The sequence below is a fragment of the Pan paniscus genome, chromosome 11 (genome assembly GCF_029289425.2).
Source record: "Pan paniscus chromosome 11, NHGRI_mPanPan1-v2.0_pri, whole genome shotgun sequence".
In the NCBI taxonomy this organism is placed as follows: domain Eukaryota; kingdom Metazoa; phylum Chordata; class Mammalia; order Primates; family Hominidae; genus Pan; species Pan paniscus.
Window position 1 is genome coordinate 91,471,076 of NC_073260.2, and position 22,473 is coordinate 91,493,548.

At 47.5% G+C, this 22,473-nt stretch overlaps 1 protein-coding gene across 2 annotated transcripts in view; it reads left to right on the top strand.

Moving 5' to 3' along the window:
* Positions 1–21,681, top strand: part of B4GALT1 (beta-1,4-galactosyltransferase 1) — a 57,072-nt gene extending 35,391 nt beyond the window's left edge. Inside the window, exons 3-6 of one of the 2 annotated variants that reach the window (XM_003830118.4) lie at positions 11,733–11,920; positions 16,216–16,338; positions 18,450–18,554; positions 18,742–21,681. In XM_003830118.4, the coding sequence (XP_003830166.2) occupies positions 11,733–11,920; positions 16,216–16,338; positions 18,450–18,554; positions 18,742–18,874 (549 nt within the window). In that variant the 3' untranslated portion in view covers positions 18,875–21,681. The remainder of the gene's footprint in view (positions 1–11,732; positions 11,921–16,215; positions 16,339–18,449; positions 18,555–18,741) is intronic. The other variant, XM_055117325.1, reaches the window with a different exon arrangement.
* Positions 21,682–22,473: the final 792 nt, after the last annotated feature.

Consider the following 22,473-nt stretch of genomic DNA (forward strand, 5'->3'; position numbering starts at 1 on the left):
AGCTTGCCTGACGAGAGAACTTTTCCAAGAACCGTCTCAAGTGATGAGTGTTTTGTGAGTCACACTTTGGGGAAAGCGGGCCTAAGTTAGCATCTCCTCCCAACTGCCTCCCTGCTTTCCCTGGAACACTAGGAACTGCCCATCCTCCCTCCCTCCCTCCTCTTCCCACTTCACAACTTAGCATCAGGAATATTTTAGTTTTGGTTTTTCAAACATATATACCTCCTTTTTTCTTATCTTGTCAATATCATCTTTTTTTTTCTTTGCTTTTCCTCATACTTTTTTTTCTCTTCATCCTTTCCTTCTCCAAGGGTTAACTTTCCACCTTAGGAGAATCTTTTCCGCTTTTTCTCCCACTTCCCCAGCTACTCTCTTATCATCTGCTCCAATCTCACCCTAATTGATCATTTTGGGAAAATATGGTCAGAGTCCAGATAACTAAGTTGAGAAATGCTTAAACTCTGCCATACCTTTCCAGTAAAGAATATTACCTAATAAATAATAAAATGGTAATGGGAAACCTGAACCCTGAAAAAAAAGAGGTGGAAGGAGAAACATTTGGAGCACATCCTGTCTACAAATTAGGAACTGCCTGTGTTATCTGTTTTATGGTTATATTCTAGAAGAAGAAAGGGATTTTGTAGCACCTGGTTTTGACCTTTCTGCACTGTTTGTTGAGCAAATAAACCTTATGGGCTGTTAGCCCTCTTTATAGCCTCTCAGCTTGTCCCTGGCCCAGACACCCAGCTGTCATTTTGACTTTTCATTCCCACACACACATACACATGCACACACGTACACACACACACATACCATTTAAGATTAGACAGAAGTAATGCTCAAAATGGAGTGGCTTCTGAGACATTTAGTCCAAGGGTTCCCAAACAGGCTTTTCAGTATCAGATTTCTTTCTGCCCCATTGAAATGCTACACAACCTTCCGCTTACAGCAGGTCACAAGGGTTTCATTCTACTTGAAGTAGGGGCCATGTCCCATTTCCACTTCCTTAGCTTCCCATTCAGTCACTGCTAGGATTTGCCTAGACCCCTGAGGCCAGACAATGTAGAAACTTCTGCTCCATGTCACAGGTGAGGAAACAGGCTCAGAGAGGGACAGGCTCCGAAAGTCACATAGACAACAGTAGGGCTGCGGCTCAAACCCCAGCGTCTGACTCCAGGTTTAGTGCCTTCTCAGGGCATCAGTGACACTCCTCATGGCCAGGGTGCCGCCAATGTTGCTCACAGTCTGGTATCCAGGGCTGAGAGTGTGCTGTGTGCTCAGACTGCCTGGGTTCAGTCCTGGCACTGCCACTTTACAGTCAGTGACCTCAGGCAGGTTACTTAAGCTCTGCAGGCCTCAGTTTCCTCCTTGGTGGGGAGGGCTATGAGGCATCCTTCTCATGGTAAACCTTCAGTAAATACCAGCCGTTACTAGGAGGGTCCACTCCTGCCTCTCCACTCTCCATTCATCCTGCCTGTTTCCTCTGCCTGCTTCCTCTGCCTGCTTCTGTGGTGGTGAATTCTTCATGGCTCCCACCGCCTCCTGCTGCACCCCCACTCAGGGCCCGCATCAGGACCCTTCCTCCTATTGGTTTGAACTCCTTGGAGTCAGAGGGTAATGGATAGTGGAGTGAGCCAGGTGGCAGAATCTCAGAGGCCATCCCGGGCCTATAAGCCTCTTCAAAATAGGGCCACGTATCAAGCTTTACACACAGGAGTGAACTTTCACAAGTTGTTATGACTCATACTCTGTCTATAGTAAGCTATTAACCACTCCCATTTGGCTTATGCCTCTGTAATTATTGTACTAACTTATATCTTAAAATAAGGATATTGAAGGAATGAGCCGGGAGAGGCTTTCCTGGTTGAGATATAGAAGAACAAGAGTTGCTCTTTTTCCTTAAGGTCTCTCCTCCCACCCCTGACCTTAGCTCACCAGCATGGGAGAATACTATTTGGCTCCTTGTACTCTGAGACGTGGATTTCAAGATATAGCATTCCAACTTCAACGGCAGCAAGAAAAGAAGCAACAGAAGGAGAAGACATCATAGCAAACAGGGATGCATGCTGCATTTCCTAATACTCAAACCTGGAAACGAGACTTCACTCAAGATGAAGGGAGGGCAGGTCACCACCTGGTAGCACTAGCCCTAAATTAAGGAATGCAGAATGTTTGTGGGATTGCCCATCATAAAAATTATAAAATGAGTAAGGAATGCAGGCACAGCTGGCCAGGTGGGTTTGTCACAACCATGGCAGCCCTTTGCCCCACAGCCAGTACACAGAACTGGTCTCTCCAATTCCGATTGCATATCTTCTGGCACCTCTGTTCCTCTCCCTCAGCTGCCCAGGATTTTTCTGGTTCTGACCATGTTACTTCCCCTTTTAAACCTGTTAGCATTTCACGACTGCCTACAGGCAACGGTCTAAATGGTCGGAAGGCCCAAGCTTAGCATCCGAGACCCTGACCTACCTCCAGCCACTTCCTCCTCCTCTCCACTTCACTGGACTCCCCATCTCCACCCAGACACCTCTGTTCTCCCCTCTGTGTGCCTTTGCTTATGCTGTCCCCTGTGTTCCTAGTGTGTCTCTGGCTATCTTTTAAGCTTCCCTCCCCAACCTCATTAGTTCTGTGGAGCCCCTGGAATAGAGCTGACTTCTCCTTCCCTGCTGCTCCCAGGCTGCTCAGAACTTTCTGGAAAGGGATGATTATCTGAGTTCCAGCCTCACCCCAGCCCCCGGACTCTGAGTCCCTCATGTCTGCCTCCCTTCTTTCTCCCTGACCACACAGCTGGTACATAGTCAGTACAGACGCAGTCAGTGAGTGGAGCACGGGGCTTCTCTCCGGGATTCCTGCCCCTTTGTTTATCCCTAGTCTCAGGACTCCCTACTCCTGGTCTTCTGCCTAAATCTGTGCCTCTTGGAAGTGAAGCCTCCATTCCCAGTGGGGCCAGGTCCTGACCCTTGGGAACTTGCAGGATCCCTCCCTTAGGCCTCTCCCCGAAGCTTCCAGCTCAATGCTGCCCAGAGCACAGGCTGCCTGTGACAGTCCTTGGGGTGACCTCCCTTATCAGGAAAAATGCAGAAAACCTATTAATACCTTAGCCTTGTGATTGTTAATGGTCACAAAACTCCTTTAGGGTCCTTTGGACTCAGCACCTTTATGGTCTCACTTTGAATTTTGAACCTCCCACCTCCCCCCCATCCCCCAGAGTAAGGCAAATGGTTTTCTGATTGTTCCTGTGGAGGGAAGCCTCCACGGGTAAGCACACGATGGCCAGGAAGCAGAGCTGGAGCCTGCCTGAAAGGCTGTGGAGAAATGGAGGGAGGGCTGCCCTGAGGACTCTGTCTGGCTTTGAAGTTTTCTCCTGTTTCCTTTTCTTCTGTGCACTGTTTTAGGATGATGGGGTGGCAGTTCCAGGCTGGTTGAGGATGGATTTGGAGACAGTCCTTTGTACCCTCAGTGAGCAAGAGTATCTGTCACCCTACCTCAGCAGTTGTCTCTGTCACTGGTCCAAGCAGCTGGTTCCTACACAAGGTCAAGATCAACTGGGGAGAAGCAGACTCCTGGGTCTATCCCATTAGTGAGGACAGCTGCCTGGGCTTATGGCCCCATTGGTTTGGTTTCTATCTTGATCATCTCTACCATCCCCCCATCCCGGCCTTCCATTTTCTACCTCAGCTGACAGTGCACAGATTGATGTGTGTGGGAACGGAGCTTGGGAGGAATGGGGTAGGGCTGGTCCTGTCCTGTAGCCTCCCCTTCCTTCGGGCACTTGGACCCTTTGGAGCTTGCCGAGGTGGGGAGTGGGAGTGGGAAGGCCAGGGAGTGTCTCTGCGCCATCACTGTTTGAGTGTTGCCCCTTTGCTGTGTGCCCCACCTAGTCTGTGTGTGTCTCTGTTCTCTGGGGACTCAATTTGCTGGTGAATTGCTTCCATGGACATTGTTCTGGGAAACGCCATTTTTTCTGCTCACCCATGACTCTGTGACAAGGAATGACAGCTTATTAGGAATTTGTTTTTGCATTGGAACAGTGGTCATCAGAATGGGCCCCTTTTCCCTTGCAGCTTTGACATTTGCCTCTCTTTTCCTCACCTCTCTCCCTTGCATCCACCCTTTTCTCTTTTTCTTCTTTTTTGTTTTCCTTCTAGCAGGGGCCTTTTGCCTTTACTTGTTAATCCTGTTTGTAGCAAAGCAAGTGGAAGGAGGAGTTCCTCTCTGATCTGCTTCTTATTCTCCACCTACCTTCTCTTCTGTACTTTCCGCCTCCTAGAGAGAGAGAGAGAGAGGAATGCCGACCTAACTACCGCTGCCACTGCTGCTGCCACCACCGCTGCCACCACCACCCTGGTAATGTTCACATGTCCTCAAATCAACCCAGAGCCAGGGCCCTGCTGGTCAGGGGGAGGCTATGTAAATAATCCCATGAGTGTGCCATCCTCAGGCCCTGGGGTCTCCTAGGCAAGACCAGGGCCTCTGTGGGCTCTCTCGGAAATGCTGAGGTTGCTGGAAGCCAGCCCGTCATACAGGGTCTGAGAGTTTAACTTCTTTTAAATTAAACCACAGTTGAGCTCATGCTGTGTGTGTATAAACTTTTGTATCCTGCTTTTTCCTTAAATTATTTATCATCAGCATCTTCCCATGTTATTTCATAGTCTTCATCATTGTCACTTTCCATACCTTCATAGTAGTTGATCGTAGAATTCCATCATAATTAACTTGTCTTTTCTCTCTTAGAAGTCCTTTAGGTAATGTCCAATTTTCCGTAAGTAATACCATAATGGACATCTTGGAGTCTGAAGTTTATTCTGTGTTGGTTTGTTCCACATTTAGGATCATTTTCCCAGGCTAGATTTTCAGATGTGGGATTATGGGTTCAGATATGGTTTACACATTTTTATAGTTCTTAATACAGATGGCCAAATTGCTTTCTGAAAGAGAAGCTTTTCTTAAGTATTTTTCTCCAACTTGTATCTTAAACATCCTGAACATGCTTAGCACCACTGTCTTGATATATCTGCGGAAAGCCACATCTCCACTTTTCAGTGTGTCGGGCCCTGGGAGAGGCAGGCATCCTGCGCTGGCTCCTTGGAGCTGGGTTTAAAATTGTCTCCTCTGGCTGGGCGTGGTGGCTCACACCTGTAATCCCAGTACTTTGGGAGGCCGAGGTGGGCGGATCACTAGGTCAGGAGATCGAGACCATCCTGGCTAACACAGTGAAACCCCATCTCTACTAAAAATACCAAAAAAAATTAGCCGGGCGTGGTGGCGGGCGCCTGTAATCCCAGCTACTCGGGAGGCTGAGGCAGGAGAATGATATGAACCCGGGAGGCGGAGCTTGCAGTGAGCCGAGATCGCGCCACTGCACTCCAGCCTGGGTGACAGAGTGAGACTCCGTTTTAAAAAAACAAACAAACAAAACAAACAAACAAAAACTGTCTCTTCTGTGCTCACTTCACCCAGAATCCCTGTTGGGCTCTTCAAGGAGCTCAGTTCTCTCTGAAACCAACTTTATAGCCTCAGTCCATTCTGTGTTCCTGTGTGGCAGGGGTCAAGGGTATGCTCACTCTTGAGAGTGGTGTCTTTGGTTGACCAAGAACCACTCCCATAGCCTGGTCCCTAACCCTTGAAGGCCCATCTCTCTCACTCACTGGGGTGAAGAGTTTAAATCTCAGATCCAAGTTTTGTTGAGAGCTCTGAGCTACCATATTGCTATGGTTAACAATAGTTAACAATGTTTAACAACTAGAGCCCAGCTGGGCGTGGTGGCACGTGCTGACAGTCCCAGCTTCTCAAGAGGCTGAGGTGAGAAGATTGCTGGAGCCCAGGAGCTCAAGGCCAGCCTGGGCAACATGGCGAGCCTGCAAAAAAACAACAACAACAAAAGCAAAACTAGAGCCCAACTGCTGTGAACTCATGGCTGAGTAGATATTATTAGCCCTCCACAAACTCAGCATTTGTATAATCCCAGGCTCTTTCCAGTAATTCTCTGGGGATCATCTCCCAGCCTGTCCACTGTTCCAGGATCCACACTTAGGCCTATAGGAATGCCCAGTCAGAGCTTCTGCTGCCGCTGATCTGTTACTGTTTCATGCAACCCACTCGGCCTAGTTCCTTCCTCTTACTGTCTCAGTGGGCACAGAAAAGCATACAGAGGGTGTTTCAGCAAACATTGCCACTGGCTGCAGACCTGCCCCCGGATCTGTCGTGTTGAGAGCTTAGTGCTGCGTTCTTGCATGGTGGGGAGGGGTGTGGCTCTGTGATGAGCCAGGGCATGTGTATAGGAGCAACAGTGTCTCTCTTATCACGTAGAAGTTCTGACTCATTGCGAGTCTTGGCTTTGGGTTGATGGTTCCAGCCATGTTGCTGCTATGTCTTTTGGTGCAGGAGAGGCTGGGCACAGTTGGTCCCTAAGCCATTATGGATAAGGGATGTGTCTGCTGATATACACACATGGACCTGACATCCAGGGAAGGCAGGGTGATTGGACAGAACAGTTCTTCCAGAAACTGTTGGGACTTGGACAAGAGTGGCCCGTGGCTTTCTGTAGTTGGTCATCTGTCCCCTGTTGCAATCAGGGGAAGGCCACGCTTGCCTTCCTTAACCACAGTTAGGATTTTCTTGGGGATTAGACCAGATTCTAGCACCTGTCCTGAACCTCTCGCCCCGCCCCTACAAAGGCTGCTTGCAAGTGTAGTGCACATACACCGGGAGCAGGTGAGGCATGGAAGTGGAAGTGGAGCCCCTGCCTTTAGCCCTTGGGGGAGGCACTGTCTGCTTACCCACGGTTGTTGCCTCATAGGAATCATACAACAGCTTCCTAACTGGTCTCCTTGCCTTCAGTTGGATTGGGGCACAAATCCCTCCTTGACATACAAACCATGGTTTAAGGCTCCTTGTGGCCTAAATAAAGATAAAGCTTAAGTATCTTAACAAGCACCTAACCCTTCTCCCCAGCCTCTGTGATTTGGCTCATCGCTGCCTTCATGTTTCATTCTGGCTTCACTCATTCGGAATTTCTTGTAGTTCCTTGGCTGTTCTCTTTTCCTTACCGCCTTTACAAATGCTCTCACCATGCATGCTTTTCTCTGCTCCTACAGAGAAGGCGGTGCCTTCTCTCCCAGCACCGCCTCCAGAGTCTACGTCTGGTCGATTCTGTCTGCTGTCTCCAGTCCCCATCTTGTAGCAGTCTCTGCTCAATCATTTGGGGATTTTATATGTTTTCTGGCCTTTCTTTTGGGGGCCTGTCTTCTCCTTCTAAAAGCAGCCAGTTGACCTAGAAGGAAGGGATAACTGTAACTCTTGTCTACCAACATAAGATTAGGCCCACCCTTTAAAAGCTGCGTCTTTGAAAGGGACACCTGCACCCAGCATGCTGGCTTCTCTTCACCAAGCGTGACTTCCTACGCATTTCACAGGCCTCCAGAGGTCCCCCTGACTCTCTTCTGCTGTGAGAAACTCCAATCATGTAAGCCACAGGCTAATTCCCTTGAGCCTTAAATGTTTTGAGTAATTTCCCATTCATCAGAGAAGCAGAATTTGGGAGGAATTTTGAAGCAAACACTACAGAAGGCAGTCTCCAGGTAGGATATCTAAGAGACATTTGGAATGGTCTGACTGTTCAAGATGGATGGGAAAGCCTCTTCCTGTAATGATAGTAGCCAACATTTGTTTTCAGGCAGTGGGGCCCCATTTTTGAGATGGGGTCTCTGTCACCCAGGTTGGAGTGCGGTGGTGCTGTCATGGCTCACTGCAACCTCAGCCTCCCCGGGCTGGGTCTTCTTAATTCTGAAAAACCCAGCTTTTTAAGGGTGGACCTAATCTTATGTTGGTAGACAATGTTGTCTCATTTAATACAATGCACATGCTCTCCCCATAACACAAAAGAGGGAACTGAGGCCTGGAGGTGTGATGTACCCCAAGTCACATAGCTAATAAATAAAGAAGCCAGCATTCCTGGGATTAAAAATGCATGTTTCTGTCACTGTGGTGTATTTGGTGCTTGATCGATGTTTACTTGAGCAAATGGAGTGGCAGAGGTATGGATGAGTGGGCTCAGTGAGGAGGGCAGGAGTGAAGCTGGGCGTCTTCCCACCTCTTGCGAGTGGTGGGGCTTGGTGAGCTTGCCAGGGCCTGTCTTTCTTATCAAAGAAGGTGTGTGCCCCGGTGTTACAGCATTTCACCCAAAGCAGCCTAGAAAATGCTTGACTTTTCCATCATTCCGGGGGAGGACACTTTCCTCCTCCACCGTTCTGCTGGCCTGGTGTACCCACGGCCCCTGATAGGTGATAGCACTTGCTAAAGTGCACCATGCCCTTCCGTCTCACTGCATCCCACAGATGAGGCCAGGCTGGGATGAGGGAGAAAGGGAGGGATATGTAGTTCAGGTTATTTTGGAAAACTGCCTGACCAACTTTAAGTCTGGGCCGGACACTGGGGCATCTCACCACGTTGAAAGGGCCGTGGCACCCCGCACAGTGAAAGGGGCTGGAACCAGGTCTACTTCTTGGGCTTCTCCTCCAGGGTGCCATTGCTCATGGGCCTTGGCTGTAGAGGTGCTCATTTGTGGTTCCAAAATTCCAATTCCTGGGAGAGGAAAAATGCTTAGTTCAGTCTCAGTTAGGCCTCTGCTTAGATCAAACAGCCAAGGCCAGTAGGCCCAGTCCTATGGTAGAGACATGGCCTCAAAGAGCCCTCTGCCGCAGTTGTTGGGGATTGTACCAAGAGAAGGGAGCATTGTCCTGGGCTGGGCAGCCCTGGGGGTCTAGTGCACAGATGTAGAAAGGCTCTGTTGGTATACCTCCCTTTGCTTGTTGGAAAGTGCTCAACGGGGCTGAATTGTGTTTGACAGTGTAAGTCTGGGTTGGGGTGAGGGTTGTTACAAGATTGTCAAGATGATTAAATGAAATGCCATTTGAAACACTTATCCATGCCTTGTGTACGGTATCCCTACCAGTGAATATTCACACTATATTATAATAATTCCAACAACTTCATAATTTTCATATGCAATTTCTAAACTTTGAACTTTTTTTTTTTTTTTTTTTTTTGAGACAGTGTCTCGCTCTGTTGCCCAGGCTGGAGTGCAGTGGCGCAATCTCGGCTCACTGCAACCTCCACCTCCCGGCTTCAAGTGATTCTCCTGCCTCAGCCTCCTGAATAGCTGAGAATCCAGGCGCCCGCCACCACACCCAGCTAATTTTTGTATTTTTAGTAGAGACGGGCTTTCGCCATGTTGGCCAGGCTGGTCTCAAACTCCTGACCTGAGGTGATCCACCGCCTTGGCCTTCCAAAGTGCTGGGATTACATACGTGAGCCACTGTGCCCGGCAATTTTTTGTGTTTTTAGTAGAGATGGGGTTTCACCATGTTGGCCAGGCTGGTCTCGAACTCCTGACCTCAAGTGATCTGCCCGCCTCGGTCTCCCTAAGTGCTGGGATTACAGGTGTGAGCCACCACGCCCAGCCTAAACTTTGAATTTCTTTGAACCCATGACTTACACAGAATTAGCTGAACGCAGAATTCCAAATCAACTCAGCCTGTGGGACAGCCAAAAAACACAGTGTGCCTTTGGGCTCCTTCACTCACCACGCGGGGTTAGAAAACTTTGTCAGGGGCTTTAAAAAAGGAGCTCTTGTGTGTAAAATGTTTCCTTGATTCTCTTTCTGGTGCCTCTCTTTCTCTTAAGTGGTTTGCTTCCCCGAGTTCCCCACCTGAGTCTGGGTGGCTGTGGCACATCTGTGCATTCTGTACGCACACAGGCAGCCTTTTGGAGTGCCAGTTTCCAGGTCTTGGTTTTATTTATTTATTTTTTTTTGAGATGGGGATCTCACTCTGCCGCCCAGGCTGGAGTGCAGTGGTGCCGTCATGGCTCACTGCAACCTCAACCTCCCTGGGATCAGTTGAGCCTCCTACCTCAGCCTCCAGAGTACTAGGGACTACAGGTGTGCACCACCATGCCTGGCTAATTTTTGTAATTTTTTGTAGAGGCAGAGTCTCACCATGTTGCTCAGCAGGCTGGTCTCAAGCTCCTAGACTCAAGTGATCTGCCCACCTTGGCCTCCCAAGTGTTAGGATTACAGGTGTGAGCCACCACGCCCAGCCCAGGTCATCTTTTGAGGGCATGGAGAGAAGACTTTGAGCATCCCACTTTTGAGATTGTGTACCAGTCGCAATCCCCTATGACACACTTTTTCCCCAAAGTAGAGGGCTCTGACTATGTTGATCCCAAGAGAGATGGGAAAGAGCATTGAATGAGGATTCCAAAGTATTGGGCCTTAGTTCATTTCCTCATGTTGGTGTTGTGAAGATTCCGGTTAGGATGACAGCATGTGTGCAGGAGGCTTTGTGAACTGCTGAGAGTGAGGCGTGGCAATGTCAGTGCTAGGTTTGTCCTTACTAACCTGGGGCCATGGGAATTGATAAGACCAGATTCCCAACTCTACCCCACAATGTGATCCCTGTGGTGACCCCTCACAGGGCTCTTCGGTCGAGCTTCCCAGAAGGGATCATCATCTGCCATTGTATGTTGAACCCCATTCATTCATTCATTCATTCAGCCAACCAGCAACTATTTGTTGAGCTCTTATTGTGTGAGAAGCAGTCTTCAAGGAACTGGGTGAATAAAAAAAACAAAACATCCTAACTTTCATTGAGCTTACATTCTTACTGAAAGAAAACAAATAAAACATACATGTAATCCTAGCACTTTGGGAGGCCGAGGCAGGCGGATCACTGGAGGTCAGGAATTTGAAACCAGCCTGGCCAACATGAAACCCATCTCTACTGAAAATTAAAAAAAAAAAAAAAAAAAAAAGCCGGGCATGGTGGCACATGCCTGTAATCCCAGCTACTCGCGAGGCTAAGGCAGGAGAATCACTTGAATCCTGGAGGCAGAGGTTGCAGTGAGCCAAGATCATACCATTATACTCCAGCCTCAGTGACGAAGCAAGACTCCATCTCAAAAATAAAAAATAAAAATAAAAATATGCATTCCCCTTGCACCAGCACACTTGGTGCCTGGGGACCTCGTGGTTGGCACCCTGAAGCAGGTGTCCCTCTTCTGTCTTGCGCACCTTGCTTCTGTCCTGGTGTGTATGGCATGGCCTTCTACCCTCCATGGTGAGCACTGTGAGGGCAGAGGTTGAGTTGGATTTCCTGTATTTCTCAGGTGCCTAGGTTTGTGCTTGACAGGTAGATGGAAGGCACACAATGTGGTCATCAAACCTCAGTCAACCATATAAGGAAGGTAGAAGTGAAAAGTCTCATAGGTACCCAACTAATGTCACCAGTTTCCTGGATACCTTTCCTGGAGTTTATTTATAGTGTGTATAAATAAATGATGTATGTATTTAAATGCCTTTTTCACCTTTCGTTTTAGAGCTGCCTCTTTTTAACAGTTCCATTCCATTGTATGGATGTACTATGATTTATTGAACCAGTTCCCTACTGATTCTGTTTTTTGCAGTCTTTTGTTATGATGAACATTCCACAGTGACAATGTTGTTCATAGTCATTCACACACATGCAAGTCCTTCTGCAGTATATATTTCTAGAGGGGAATTGCTGACTCAGAGGTTTTGGTACTCTGTGTTGATTGTAGAGTGACGGCAGAAAAGTGAGGCCCAAGAGTTTCCTAGTGACCATGTATAGTGGACAAGTCACCAGTCCCTGTGAGTGTTTGGCCCAAAGGCTTTAAGGCATTTGATATCCCTGTTTTTGTTTCTGCACCAGGCGGGAGACACTATGTTCAATCGTGCTAAGCTCCTCAATGTTGGCTTTCAAGAAGCCTTGAAGGACTATGACTACACCTGCTTTGTGTTTAGTGACGTGGACCTCATTCCAATGAATGACCATAATGCGTACAGGTGTTTTTCACAGCCACGGCACATTTCTGTTGCAATGGATAAGTTTGGATTCAGGTAAGAGATACTCAGTCAGAATCTGTGGTAAACATGTCTCTCTCATGTGTTGACTAGGAAATGCAGTCCTGGCAGCCCAAGAGTGCTTCTTTAAGCTCTGGAGCAGAATGCCTCCTCTGAGAAATGGGTGCTTTGTATTAGTTGAGATGGAAAGAAGAGACCAGAAATGCCTGTAGTCTCTGCACATCCAGACAAAAACAAATTTTCCCCTTTTTTTTTTTTTTGTTTGTTTTTTGAGACAGGGTCTGGCTCTGTCACCCAGGCTGGAGTGCAGTGGCGTGATCTTGGCTCACCGCAACCTCTGCCTCCCGGGTTCAAGCCATCCTGTCACCTCAGCCTCCCGAGTAGCTGGGACTACAAACACTTGCCACCATGCGCAGCTAATTTTTGTATATTTTGTAGAGATGGGGTTTTGCTGTATTGCCCAGTCTGGTCTCGAACTCCTGAGCTCAAGCAATCCATCTGTCTTGGCCTCTCGAAGTGCTGGATTATAGGCATGTGGCACCATGCCTGGCCTAAGAACAGTTTTTAGCATTTGGGAGGGGCTCTCATCTTTAAGCTCCAAACGATACTGTATTTTCTTACTTTTTTCTTTCTCTTGCCCCACAAGTTTTGGAAAGTAAATTGGAATAGTTTTCCCCCACTGAATTATTTAGCTTATATACCTCAGCAGATGTTCCTTGGCCTGTTTTGTTTTGTTTTTGAGACAGGGTCTTGCTCTGTCACCAAGGCTGGAGTGCAGTGACATAATCATGGCTCACTGCAGCCTTGACTGCCTGGGCTCAATCCATCCTGCAGCCTCAGCCTCCTGAGTAGTTGGCACTACAGGCATGAGCCAGCATGTCCAGCTAATTTTTTATTTTTAGTGGAGATGAGGTCTGGCTATGTTGCCCAAGCTGGGCTTGAACTCTTGGGCTCAAGTGATCCTCTCACCTCAGCCTTCCAAAGCATTGGGATTACAGGTGTGAACCACTGCTCCCGCCCTTGGCCCTATAAGAAGGAATGTGATTCTGTTTTCCAGCAGGGCACAAACTTCTGCTTAAATACAAAGCCCAAATTTTTCCACCAAAATGCCCCTAGTGAAGAGGCCAGCCCAGATGCCCGACTAGGGTATTATCCAAAGCATATTGTCATTGGTGGAAAATGGCCTTATAGTCCATTGTTTTGTCTTAAAAATAAATATATAAATAAACTTGTATATTGTTTCCTAATTCTGTGTTTATATTAACATAAAAGTGTTTTAAATTACCTGTCAGTGGCCAGGTGCAGTGGCTCGTGCCTGTAATCACAGCACTTTGGGAGGCCGAGGCAGGCAGATCACCTGAGGTCAGGAGTTCGAGACCAGCCTGACCAGCATGGTGAAACCCTGTCTCTACTAAAAATACAAAAATTAGCCAGGTGTGGTGGCAGGTGCCTGTAATCCCAGCTACTCAGGAAGCTGAGGCAGGAGAATTGCTTGAATCCGGGAGGCAGAGGTTGCAGTGAGTTGAGATCGCGCCATTGAACTTCAACCTGGGCAACGGAGCAAGACTCTGTCTCAGAGAAAGAAAAAAAAAACCTATCAGTTGAATAACAAAACCCTTTCCTTCCTTGCTTTAAGTGAATCTGAAGATCCAGGAGCTGTGCTGCAGGTACCCTCTATGTTGGGTACCCCTGGTTTAGGCTGACTAGTACAGTGTGGTTGGCTCATGTAGACAGCAGACCCTTTATTTTAGATACAACTTTTTTTCTTTTTCTTTTATTTTTTTTGAGACAGAGTCTTGCTTGTCACCCAGCCTGGAGTGCAGTGGCATGATCATGGCTCACTATAGCCTTAAACTCCCTGGCTCAAGTGATCCTCTCACCTCAGCTTTCCTAGTAGCTGGGACCACAGGTGTGGGCCAGCACCCCTGGCTGATTTTTAAAAAAAAAAATTTTTTTTTTAGAGATGTCTCACTATGTTACCCAGGCTGGTCTTGAACTCCTGGGGGCTCAAGCAATCCTCCTGCTTTGACCTCCCAAAGTACTTGGATGACAGGCATGAACTACTGCACCTGCTGAGATGCAACAGCTTTCTGTCAGACTCATTTTATTCTCATCATTTCTTCCTGTCCTCCCTTGCTGGGAGCATGAGAGCTGTGATGGGAATATAGGAATGTATGAAGTCCTTCTCCCAGATCAAAAATCCTAACTTCTTGTCTTAAAGGGAGGAAAATTTGAATGTAACCTTACTTTTAGACTCTTCAGAAATCCTTCTATACCCTTCCATCCCCGCTTTCACCCTTCCACCCTCTCCGTGTGTGTATCTTCTTCTCTTGAAACACACAGGTTTATACCCTGACCCCTCTTGATTCCTCCCTTGAAGCACAGTGGTGAACAAGGAAGGGGCCCGTGATGCCCTAATTCTTTGCCACAGCACCATGTTTGTTTCACAAGGAGCCTGGCAGGTTTGGGCTTGGGGCAGATAGGGAAGAGAAAGCAGCAGAGACAGCAAAACCAAATCATGTCAGCTTGGCATGTACTTCCCTCTGAAATAGCTAAGAATCCATTTCTGTAAAAGCACTGATTATCAAAAAACCTTATTGGCCTGGCCACCTTTGGTTCAAACCCTCACATTAATAATGTGGACAGTAGTATGAGGTGTGCCAAAGGTGGATGACTCGGCACCTAAGTGGTGACACCTAATTACGAATAGGTTCATTAAAGCAGACCCCCTGGGGACCTTTGCTTGAGGATCCTTACAGTTAGAATTCCTGAATATATTTGAAAATAATAATTGCTTCTTTATTTTCATATGTTCTGTATGGTTTGGCTGACTTCCCCCTCAAAGTCTGAGTTAGAGTTTTCCTTAATTTATGTGATGGGTTTGGTCTTTTTGGATTCCAGAAAGAGCTGGGTGTGGTTTGGAGCTGCACTCAGAGTCACACAAAACCACAGCCTTTAGAGAACCCACAGGAAGGCTTTGGGGCACGTCCTGATTCTTGACATTTCTCATCAGTGCTGACTTTGTATCCCTTAGGAGTTCACAATTCATAACCACTGAAATATTAAAATACAAAAAGTTTTGGAAGGATGAGAGCCCAGATGCTCTACTACTTGAAAATATGTTAAAACATAAGTTCATCATTATACATTTTGCTAAATCAGAATAAAGTCTGAAGTTTCAAAGAAGTTTTATTTTAGCAAATTTTCAGAAACACTGCCTCAACTGTTAGGGCCAGTGTTCTAGTCAGTATGCCTTTGGAAGCATGAAAGCTGGATTGGTCGATAGGATGGGTGTGGAAGGGGGGCTGTGACTGGGTGGGTACAGAGAGGCTCTGAAACAATCTCAGATTCCAGGAGTTCCTGGATAAGGACTTCATGTGCGGGAACAGAGCACAGGAGAAGCAGATTCCTGAGCCACTCAGGAAGAACTGGGCTTAGGCCTGCTCTTGTCACTGACTGGCTTTCTACATAACCACAGAAACAGCGCTGTGTTGTGGAAAGAGGAAGATCATACTTTTTGATATCTGTGTCTAATTTAAGGTCATCTGAGCCCTGATACAAAAGCAAAACAGACAAAACCCTTGTAACTGCTCCCTCCCACCCCACCCACCATCAAAAAAGCTCTAGAGAGGCTGGACATGGTGGCTCTTGCCTGTGATCCCAGCACTTTGGGAGGCTAAGGTGGGTGGATCACCTGAGGTCAGGAGTTCAAGACCAGCCTGACCAATATGGTGAAACCCCATCTGTACTAAAAATACAAAAATTAGCCAGGCGTGGTGGCACACGCGTGTAGTCCCAGCTACTTGGGAGGCTGAGACAGGAGAATTACTTGAAAACCTGGGAGGCGGAGGTTGCAGTGAGCCGAGATCACGCCATTGTACTCCAGCCTGGGCTACAGAGCGAGACTCCCTTTCAAAAAAAAAAGACCCGGTTTGTTGTCTCACAACTGTAATCCCAGCACTTTGGGAGGCCGAGGCAGGTGGATCACGAGGTTAAGAAATCAAGACCATCCTGACCAACATGGTGAAACCCTGTCTCTACTAAAAATTAGCTGGGCGTGGTGGCAGGCGCCTGTAGTCCCAGCTCCTCAGGAGGCTGAGGCAGAAGAATCGCTTGAACCCGGGAGGCGGAAGTCGCATTGAGCCTAGATCGCGCCCCTGCACTCCAGCCTGGCAACAGAGCAAGACTACGTCTCAAAAAAATAAAAATAAAAACTCTAGAGAAGCAAAAAGAATAACTTTAAAAGTGTTTATGTTCTCAGCAAGCTTTATTTTGGGGATGTCAGAACTTAACTAACCACTGCTCCTTCTGTGTGTATGTTTTTCCTCCAGCCTACCTTATGTTCAGTATTTTGGAGGTGTCTCTGCTCTAAGTAAACAACAGTTTCTAACCATCAATGGATTTCCTAATAATTATTGGGGCTGGGGAGGAGAAGATGATGACATTTTTAACAGGTAATGGTCATAACTTAGATATCTTTCTCCTCTGTCAACCTTCACTTCCAGTTTTTTAACCAATGCTTGGTTGTTCCCCAAGGACTGACCCTCAGATGGGATGCACCCCTAGTCAGCCTACATTCTTAGGTGTGGCTTCCTACAGGTCCTGCAGGTGCTAAAAGGGATCTGTAGGAAAATGAGTTTCTGAGATTTTTGTATTGGCCTGGAAAAATGTCAAATGGGAACCAAGTGACGGGGCAAGTTTACTTTGACTTGCTGCATGCCGTTTTGTACTCAAGGAGTAAACCAATGTCCTTTGTAAAAATCCCTCATTTCATTATGGTCCCCTTTCACTGTGAAACAAGTTTCCTTGAGCAGAATCCTAACTGTCTTCACCGAAGCTTTGTGTTATATTTTTATTTTGGAGTATTTTCACATATACAAAAGAGATACTGTAGTATAATAAACCTTTGAGGACCTATCCAGCCCCAGCAACCATTATGGCATGGTCAGTTCTGTCCCATCCACATCCTGGGGCTCTTTTTAAGCTGGTAAATCATTATGATGTGGGTTGTCATTTACAGTGGTAAAAAACATCTATCAGTAGCATTTGAAAGAACATTCTGCTCAGTCCTCTGGCTGTAGAGGCTTCAACCCCACCAGCCACCGATGAGCACCTCCCTCCAGGAGCCAGTCTGAACTCATTACTGAGTTTAATATCAGAATACACCCTGGTGCAGCCTTTCTGAATTGCAGTACCAGTTAACAGAAGGTGTCTGTCAGAGCAGCACCCAAGTCATTCAAGTTACCATTATGTGCAAACTTAACAGAGACCCAAGTCTGCAATATAAGCCTTGAAGGAAACTCCAGTTTTAGTATGTAGATGGGGTATCAAGTGTGTGCATATTGAACATCTGCTGCATACAGAGCACTGTGCCAGGCAGGCCCAGGACACTGAAAACCTGGACATAGGGTCCAGACAGAAGCAAGCCTGCTTCCACAGAGGCACTCCTGGGCAGACACTCTGGACCGATATGACAGTGTGCAGGGCCGACAGGATACCACAGGTCTGAATGGTCAGAACAGCTGGGGAGGGAGGGAGCATCCGCAGGCATCTAGTCCCATGCTAAGGCGGTGGCACTAGAAGGATGGGTGGTGTGTGGAGCAACTTTCTTGAAAGATAAAGGACCTAACACTTTCTATGCACCACTTACTGTGTGCCAGGCAAGGCCAGGAATGTTTAAGTGGTCTGGGATCAGCCAGTTCTGCCTCTTAACTAACTTTGCTGTCCTGCTCTCCAGGCTTTCATTTTGGTCCTCATTCCTTTTCCTTGGACCAACACAGAATCCTCCACCCTGTTCTGGCTGCCTCTAGTCTTGTTCTCAGCCCTCCATTTGTTTTTTTCTGCCTTTTCCCACATGTTCTGAAGCCCTCCATTCGTATACTACTTTCCAGAGAGACTTCCCCATGGCTAAAAGCATTTTGGAAATACTGTATATTAGGCCCCTTTCAGATACTGGCAACCGTTTGTGGGATGCTCTGAGAAGGCCTCTGTGACTTAGCCTGGCCCTTTTCAGCCCATCATCTGCCACGTCCTACCCCAGACCCTTGTCACCAGTCCCCAGGAGCTTACGTTGCTCCCTGAGGGCACTAGGCTTGCTCTCGCTTCCATGCCTTTGCCTGTGCCATCCTGGCTGCCCAAAATGCTATGGCAGATACCTGTTCATCCTCAACTGGGCTCTGCTTAGGCTTGCTCCAGCAGAGGTTACAAACTCTATGCTTCTTCCTCTGTGTCTCCAACCTCATCTTCCTCTTCTCACCTCCATCCTGGCCCTAAAGGCCCTATGTTTGAAGCATTCACACTGTATATTCTGTGGGGCACACGCCCCCAGTGTCTGGCACATGGTAGTCAACACCACAAACTGCAGAACCAGTTGTAAAAGGACATGGAGTCGGAATGTGAGTTTTAACCAGGGTCATGCTGGGCTGGGTTCTGGCATGATGCTGGGTTGTGGGCTGAGTGAGAACAGCAAGGATGATGGTGGATGGAGCAACAGTCTTGCAGCCGGGGCTCTCAGGCCAAGTGTATGGCAGCTCTGTGATAATGACTTTCCCTTTACTCTTTGCAGATTAGTTTTTAGAGGCATGTCTATATCTCGCCCAAATGCTGTGGTCGGGAGGTGTCGCATGATCCGCCACTCAAGAGACAAGAAAAATGAACCCAATCCTCAGAGGTGCATTCTTTGTTTATTCATACTCCTTCCCCCTTTAGGATGAGGTAGGCTGCAGGTCCGAGGCTCTGGGCCTAGAGGGAAATTGAGGTGGTCAGGTTACAGTGGAGAGGGAGGAGGAAGGACGTGTGATGATTTCTTCTTAAGATTTTTGTTTTAAGACAATCTCCTTGTGCTCTTTTCCTTGTAGGTTTGACCGAATTGCACACACAAAGGAGACAATGCTCTCTGATGGTTTGAACTCACTCACCTACCAGGTGCTGGATGTACAGAGATACCCATTGTATACCCAAATCACAGTGGACATCGGGACACCGAGCTAGCGTTTTGGTACACGGATAAGAGACCTGAAATTAGCCAGGGACCTCTGCTGTGTGTCTCTGCCAATCTGCTGGGCTGGTCCCTCTCATTTTTACCAGTCTGAGTGACAGGTCACCTTCGCTCATCATTCAGATGGCTTTCCAGATGACCAGGACGAGTGGGATATTTTGCCCCCAACTTGGCTCGGCATGTGACTTCTTAGCTCTGCAAGGTGTTTATGCCTTTGCGGGTTTCTTGATGTGTTCGCAGTGTCACCCCAGAGTCAGAACTGCACACATCCCAAAATTTGGTGGCCGTGGAACACATTCCCGGTGATAGAATTGCTAAATTGTTGTGAAATAGGTTAGAATTTTTCTTTAAATTATGGTTTTCTTATTCGTGAAAATGTGGAGAGTGCTGCTAAAATTGGATTGGTGTGATCTTTTTGGTAGTTGGAATTTAACAGAAAAACACAAAATTTCAACCATTCTTAATGTCACGTCCTCCCCCCACCCCCTTCCTTCAGTGGTATGCAACCACTGCAACCACTGTGCATATGTCTTTTCTTAGCAAAAGGATTTTAAAACTTGAGCCCTGGACCTTTTGTCCTATGTGTGTGGATTCCAGGGCAACTCTAGCATCAGAGCAAAAGCCTTGGGTGTTCTCACATTCAGTGGCCTATCTCCAGATTGTCTGATTGCTGAATGTAAAGTTGTTGTGTTTTTTTTTTTAATAGTAGTTTGTAGTATTTTAAAGAAAGAACAGATCGAGTTCTAATTATGATCTAGCTTGATTTTGTGTTGATCCAAATTTGCATAGCTGTTTAATGTTAAGTCATGACAATTTATTTTTCTTGGCATGCTATGTAAACTTGAATTTCCTATGTATTTTTATTGTGGTGTTTTAAATATGGGGAGGGGTATTGAGCATTTTTTAGGGAGAAAAATAAATATATGCTGTAGTGGCCACAAATAGGCCTATGATTTAGCTGGCAGGCCAGGTTTTCTCAAGAGCAAAATCACCCTCTGGCCCCTTGGCAGGTAAGGCCTCCCGGTCAGCATTATCCTGCCAGACCTCGGGGAGGACACCTGGGAGACAGAAGCCTCTGCACCTACTGTGCAGAACTCTCCACTTCCCCATCCCTTCCCAGGTGGGCAGGGCGGAGGGAGCCTCAGCCTCCTTAGACTGACCCCTTAGGCCCCTAGGCTGGGGGGTTGTAAATAACAGCAGTCAGGTTGTTTACCAGCCCTTTGCACCTCCCCAGGCAGAGGGAGCCTCTGTTCTGGTGGGGGCCACCTCCCTCAGAGGCTCTGCTAGCCACACTCCCTGGCCCACCCTATGTTACCAGTTCTTCCTCCTTCCTCTTTTCCCCTGCCTTTCTCATTCCTTCCTTCGTCTCCCTTTTTGTTCCTTTGCCTCTTGCCTGTCCCCTAAAACTTGACTGTGGCACTCAGGGTCAAACAGACTATCCATTCCCCAGCATGAATGTGCCTTTTAATTAGTGATCTAGAAAGAAGTTCAGCCGAACCCACACCCCAACTCCCTCCCAAGAACTTCGGTGCCTAAAGCCTCCTGTTCCACCTCAGGTTTTCACAGGTGCTCCCACCCCAGTTGAGGCTCCCACCCACAGGGCTGTCTGTCACAAACCCACCTCTGTTGGGAGCTATTGAGCCACCTGGGATGAGATGGCACAAGGCACTTCCTACCACTGAGCGCCTTTGCCAGGTCCAGCCTGGGCTCAGGTTCCAAGACTCAGCTGCCTAATCCCAGGGTTGAGCCTTGTGCTCGTGGCGGACCCCAAACCACTGCCCTCCTGGGTACCAGCCCTCAGTGTGGAAGCTGAGCTGGTGCCTGGCCCCAGTCTTATCTGTGCCTTTACTGCTTTGCGCATCTCAGATGCTAACTTGGTTCTTTTTCCAGAAGCCTTTGTATTGGTTAAAAATTATTTTCCATTGCAGAAGCAGCTGGACTATGCAAAAAGTATTTCTCTGTCAGTTCCCCACTCTATACCAAGGATAATATTAAAACTAGAAATGACTGCATTGAGAGGGAGTTTTGGGAAATAAAAAGAATGAAAGCCTCTCTTTCTGTCTGCAGATCCTGACTTTTCCAAAGTGCCTTAAAAGAAATCAGACAAATGCCCTGAGTAGTAACTTCTGTGTTATTTTACTCTTAAAACCAAACTCTACCTTTTCTTGTTTGTTTTTTTTTTTTTTTTTTGGTTACCTTCTCATTCATGTCAAGTATGTGGTTCATTCTTAGAACCAAGGGAAATACTGCTCCCCCCATTTGCTGACGTAGTGCTCTCATGGGCTCACCTGGGCCCAAGGCACAGCCAGGGCACAGTTAGGCCTGGATGTTTGCCTGGTCCGTGAGATGCCGCGGGTCCTGTTTCCTTATTGGGGATTTCAGGCCTGGGGGTTCAGGGAGCATTTCCTTTTCCTGGGAGTTAATGACCGTGAAGTTGTCATGTGCCGTGCCCTTTTCTGTTTCTGTGTATCCTATTGCTGGTGACTCTGTGTGAACTGGCCTTTGGGAAAGATCGGAGAGGGCAGAGGTGGCACAGGACGGTAAAGGAGATGCTGTGCTGGCCTTCAGCCCGGACAGGGTCTCTGCTGACTGCCAGGGGCGGGGGCTCTGCATAGCCAGGATGACGGCTTTCATGTCCCAGAAACCTGTTGTGCTGTGTATTTTGATTTCCTGTGTATGCAAATGTGTGTATTTACCATTGTGTAGGGGGCTGTGTCTGATCTTGGTGTTCAAAACAGAACTGTATTTTTGCCTTTAAAATTAAATAATACAACGTGAATAAATGACCCTATCTTTGTAACTGCAGGTGGTTTCTGTTTGCCAGGTGTAAGGGTTGTCATGGCTGTGGGATGGGGTGGGGACAGGGTCATTCCCTGGTCTGTGACCCATACAAATACACATGCCTCCCTGGAATCAGACATTTCCCCATCTGAACTTCATTCTCTTATCTGTAAAATGGGAATAATAACACATAGGGACTTTTTTGAGGCTTAAAAGTGACGATATATGTAAAACAATGACTAATGCCTCACAAGTACTCACTACATAGTAGCTAGTGCCATTTCAAAGTAGAATTTTTTTCCCCTAGCAGTTCTCGGGCCACATTCTGCTATTTTCAACAGATACCAGGATCATTCAGATGTAGATCTCAGGGCCATTTGCACCAGGTGCTCACAGTGTAACTTGAAGGGAATTATCCAAAATGAGGTTTCTTGTCAGTCTCAGGAAGCGTAACCATAAGCTCTAAAGGGTCTTAGTTTTTACCCAGGTGCCTCCTCCTTGGTGGCCCTGGGTCAGGCTGGTTGGATTGAATTGGCACTCCTGAAGAAGGGCCGCAGGAAACCAGTGAGCAGGAGAGCCACCCTTGGCAGGGAGCTGCAGGCCCTGCCTGCATGTCACTGCTGGAGGGATCCCTGGTGACCTCAGGCCTGTGCAAAGGTGGCCTGGGATTCAGATCTGGCCTTCAAACAGGACAACTCTGGTCCTTTGGACAAAATGCTGCCTTAGAGGGTCTGACAAAATTAAAAACAAACAAAAAAAACCTGTTTCTTTCCTTCTCACACACCACCACTCACAACACTTCAGTTCTGCC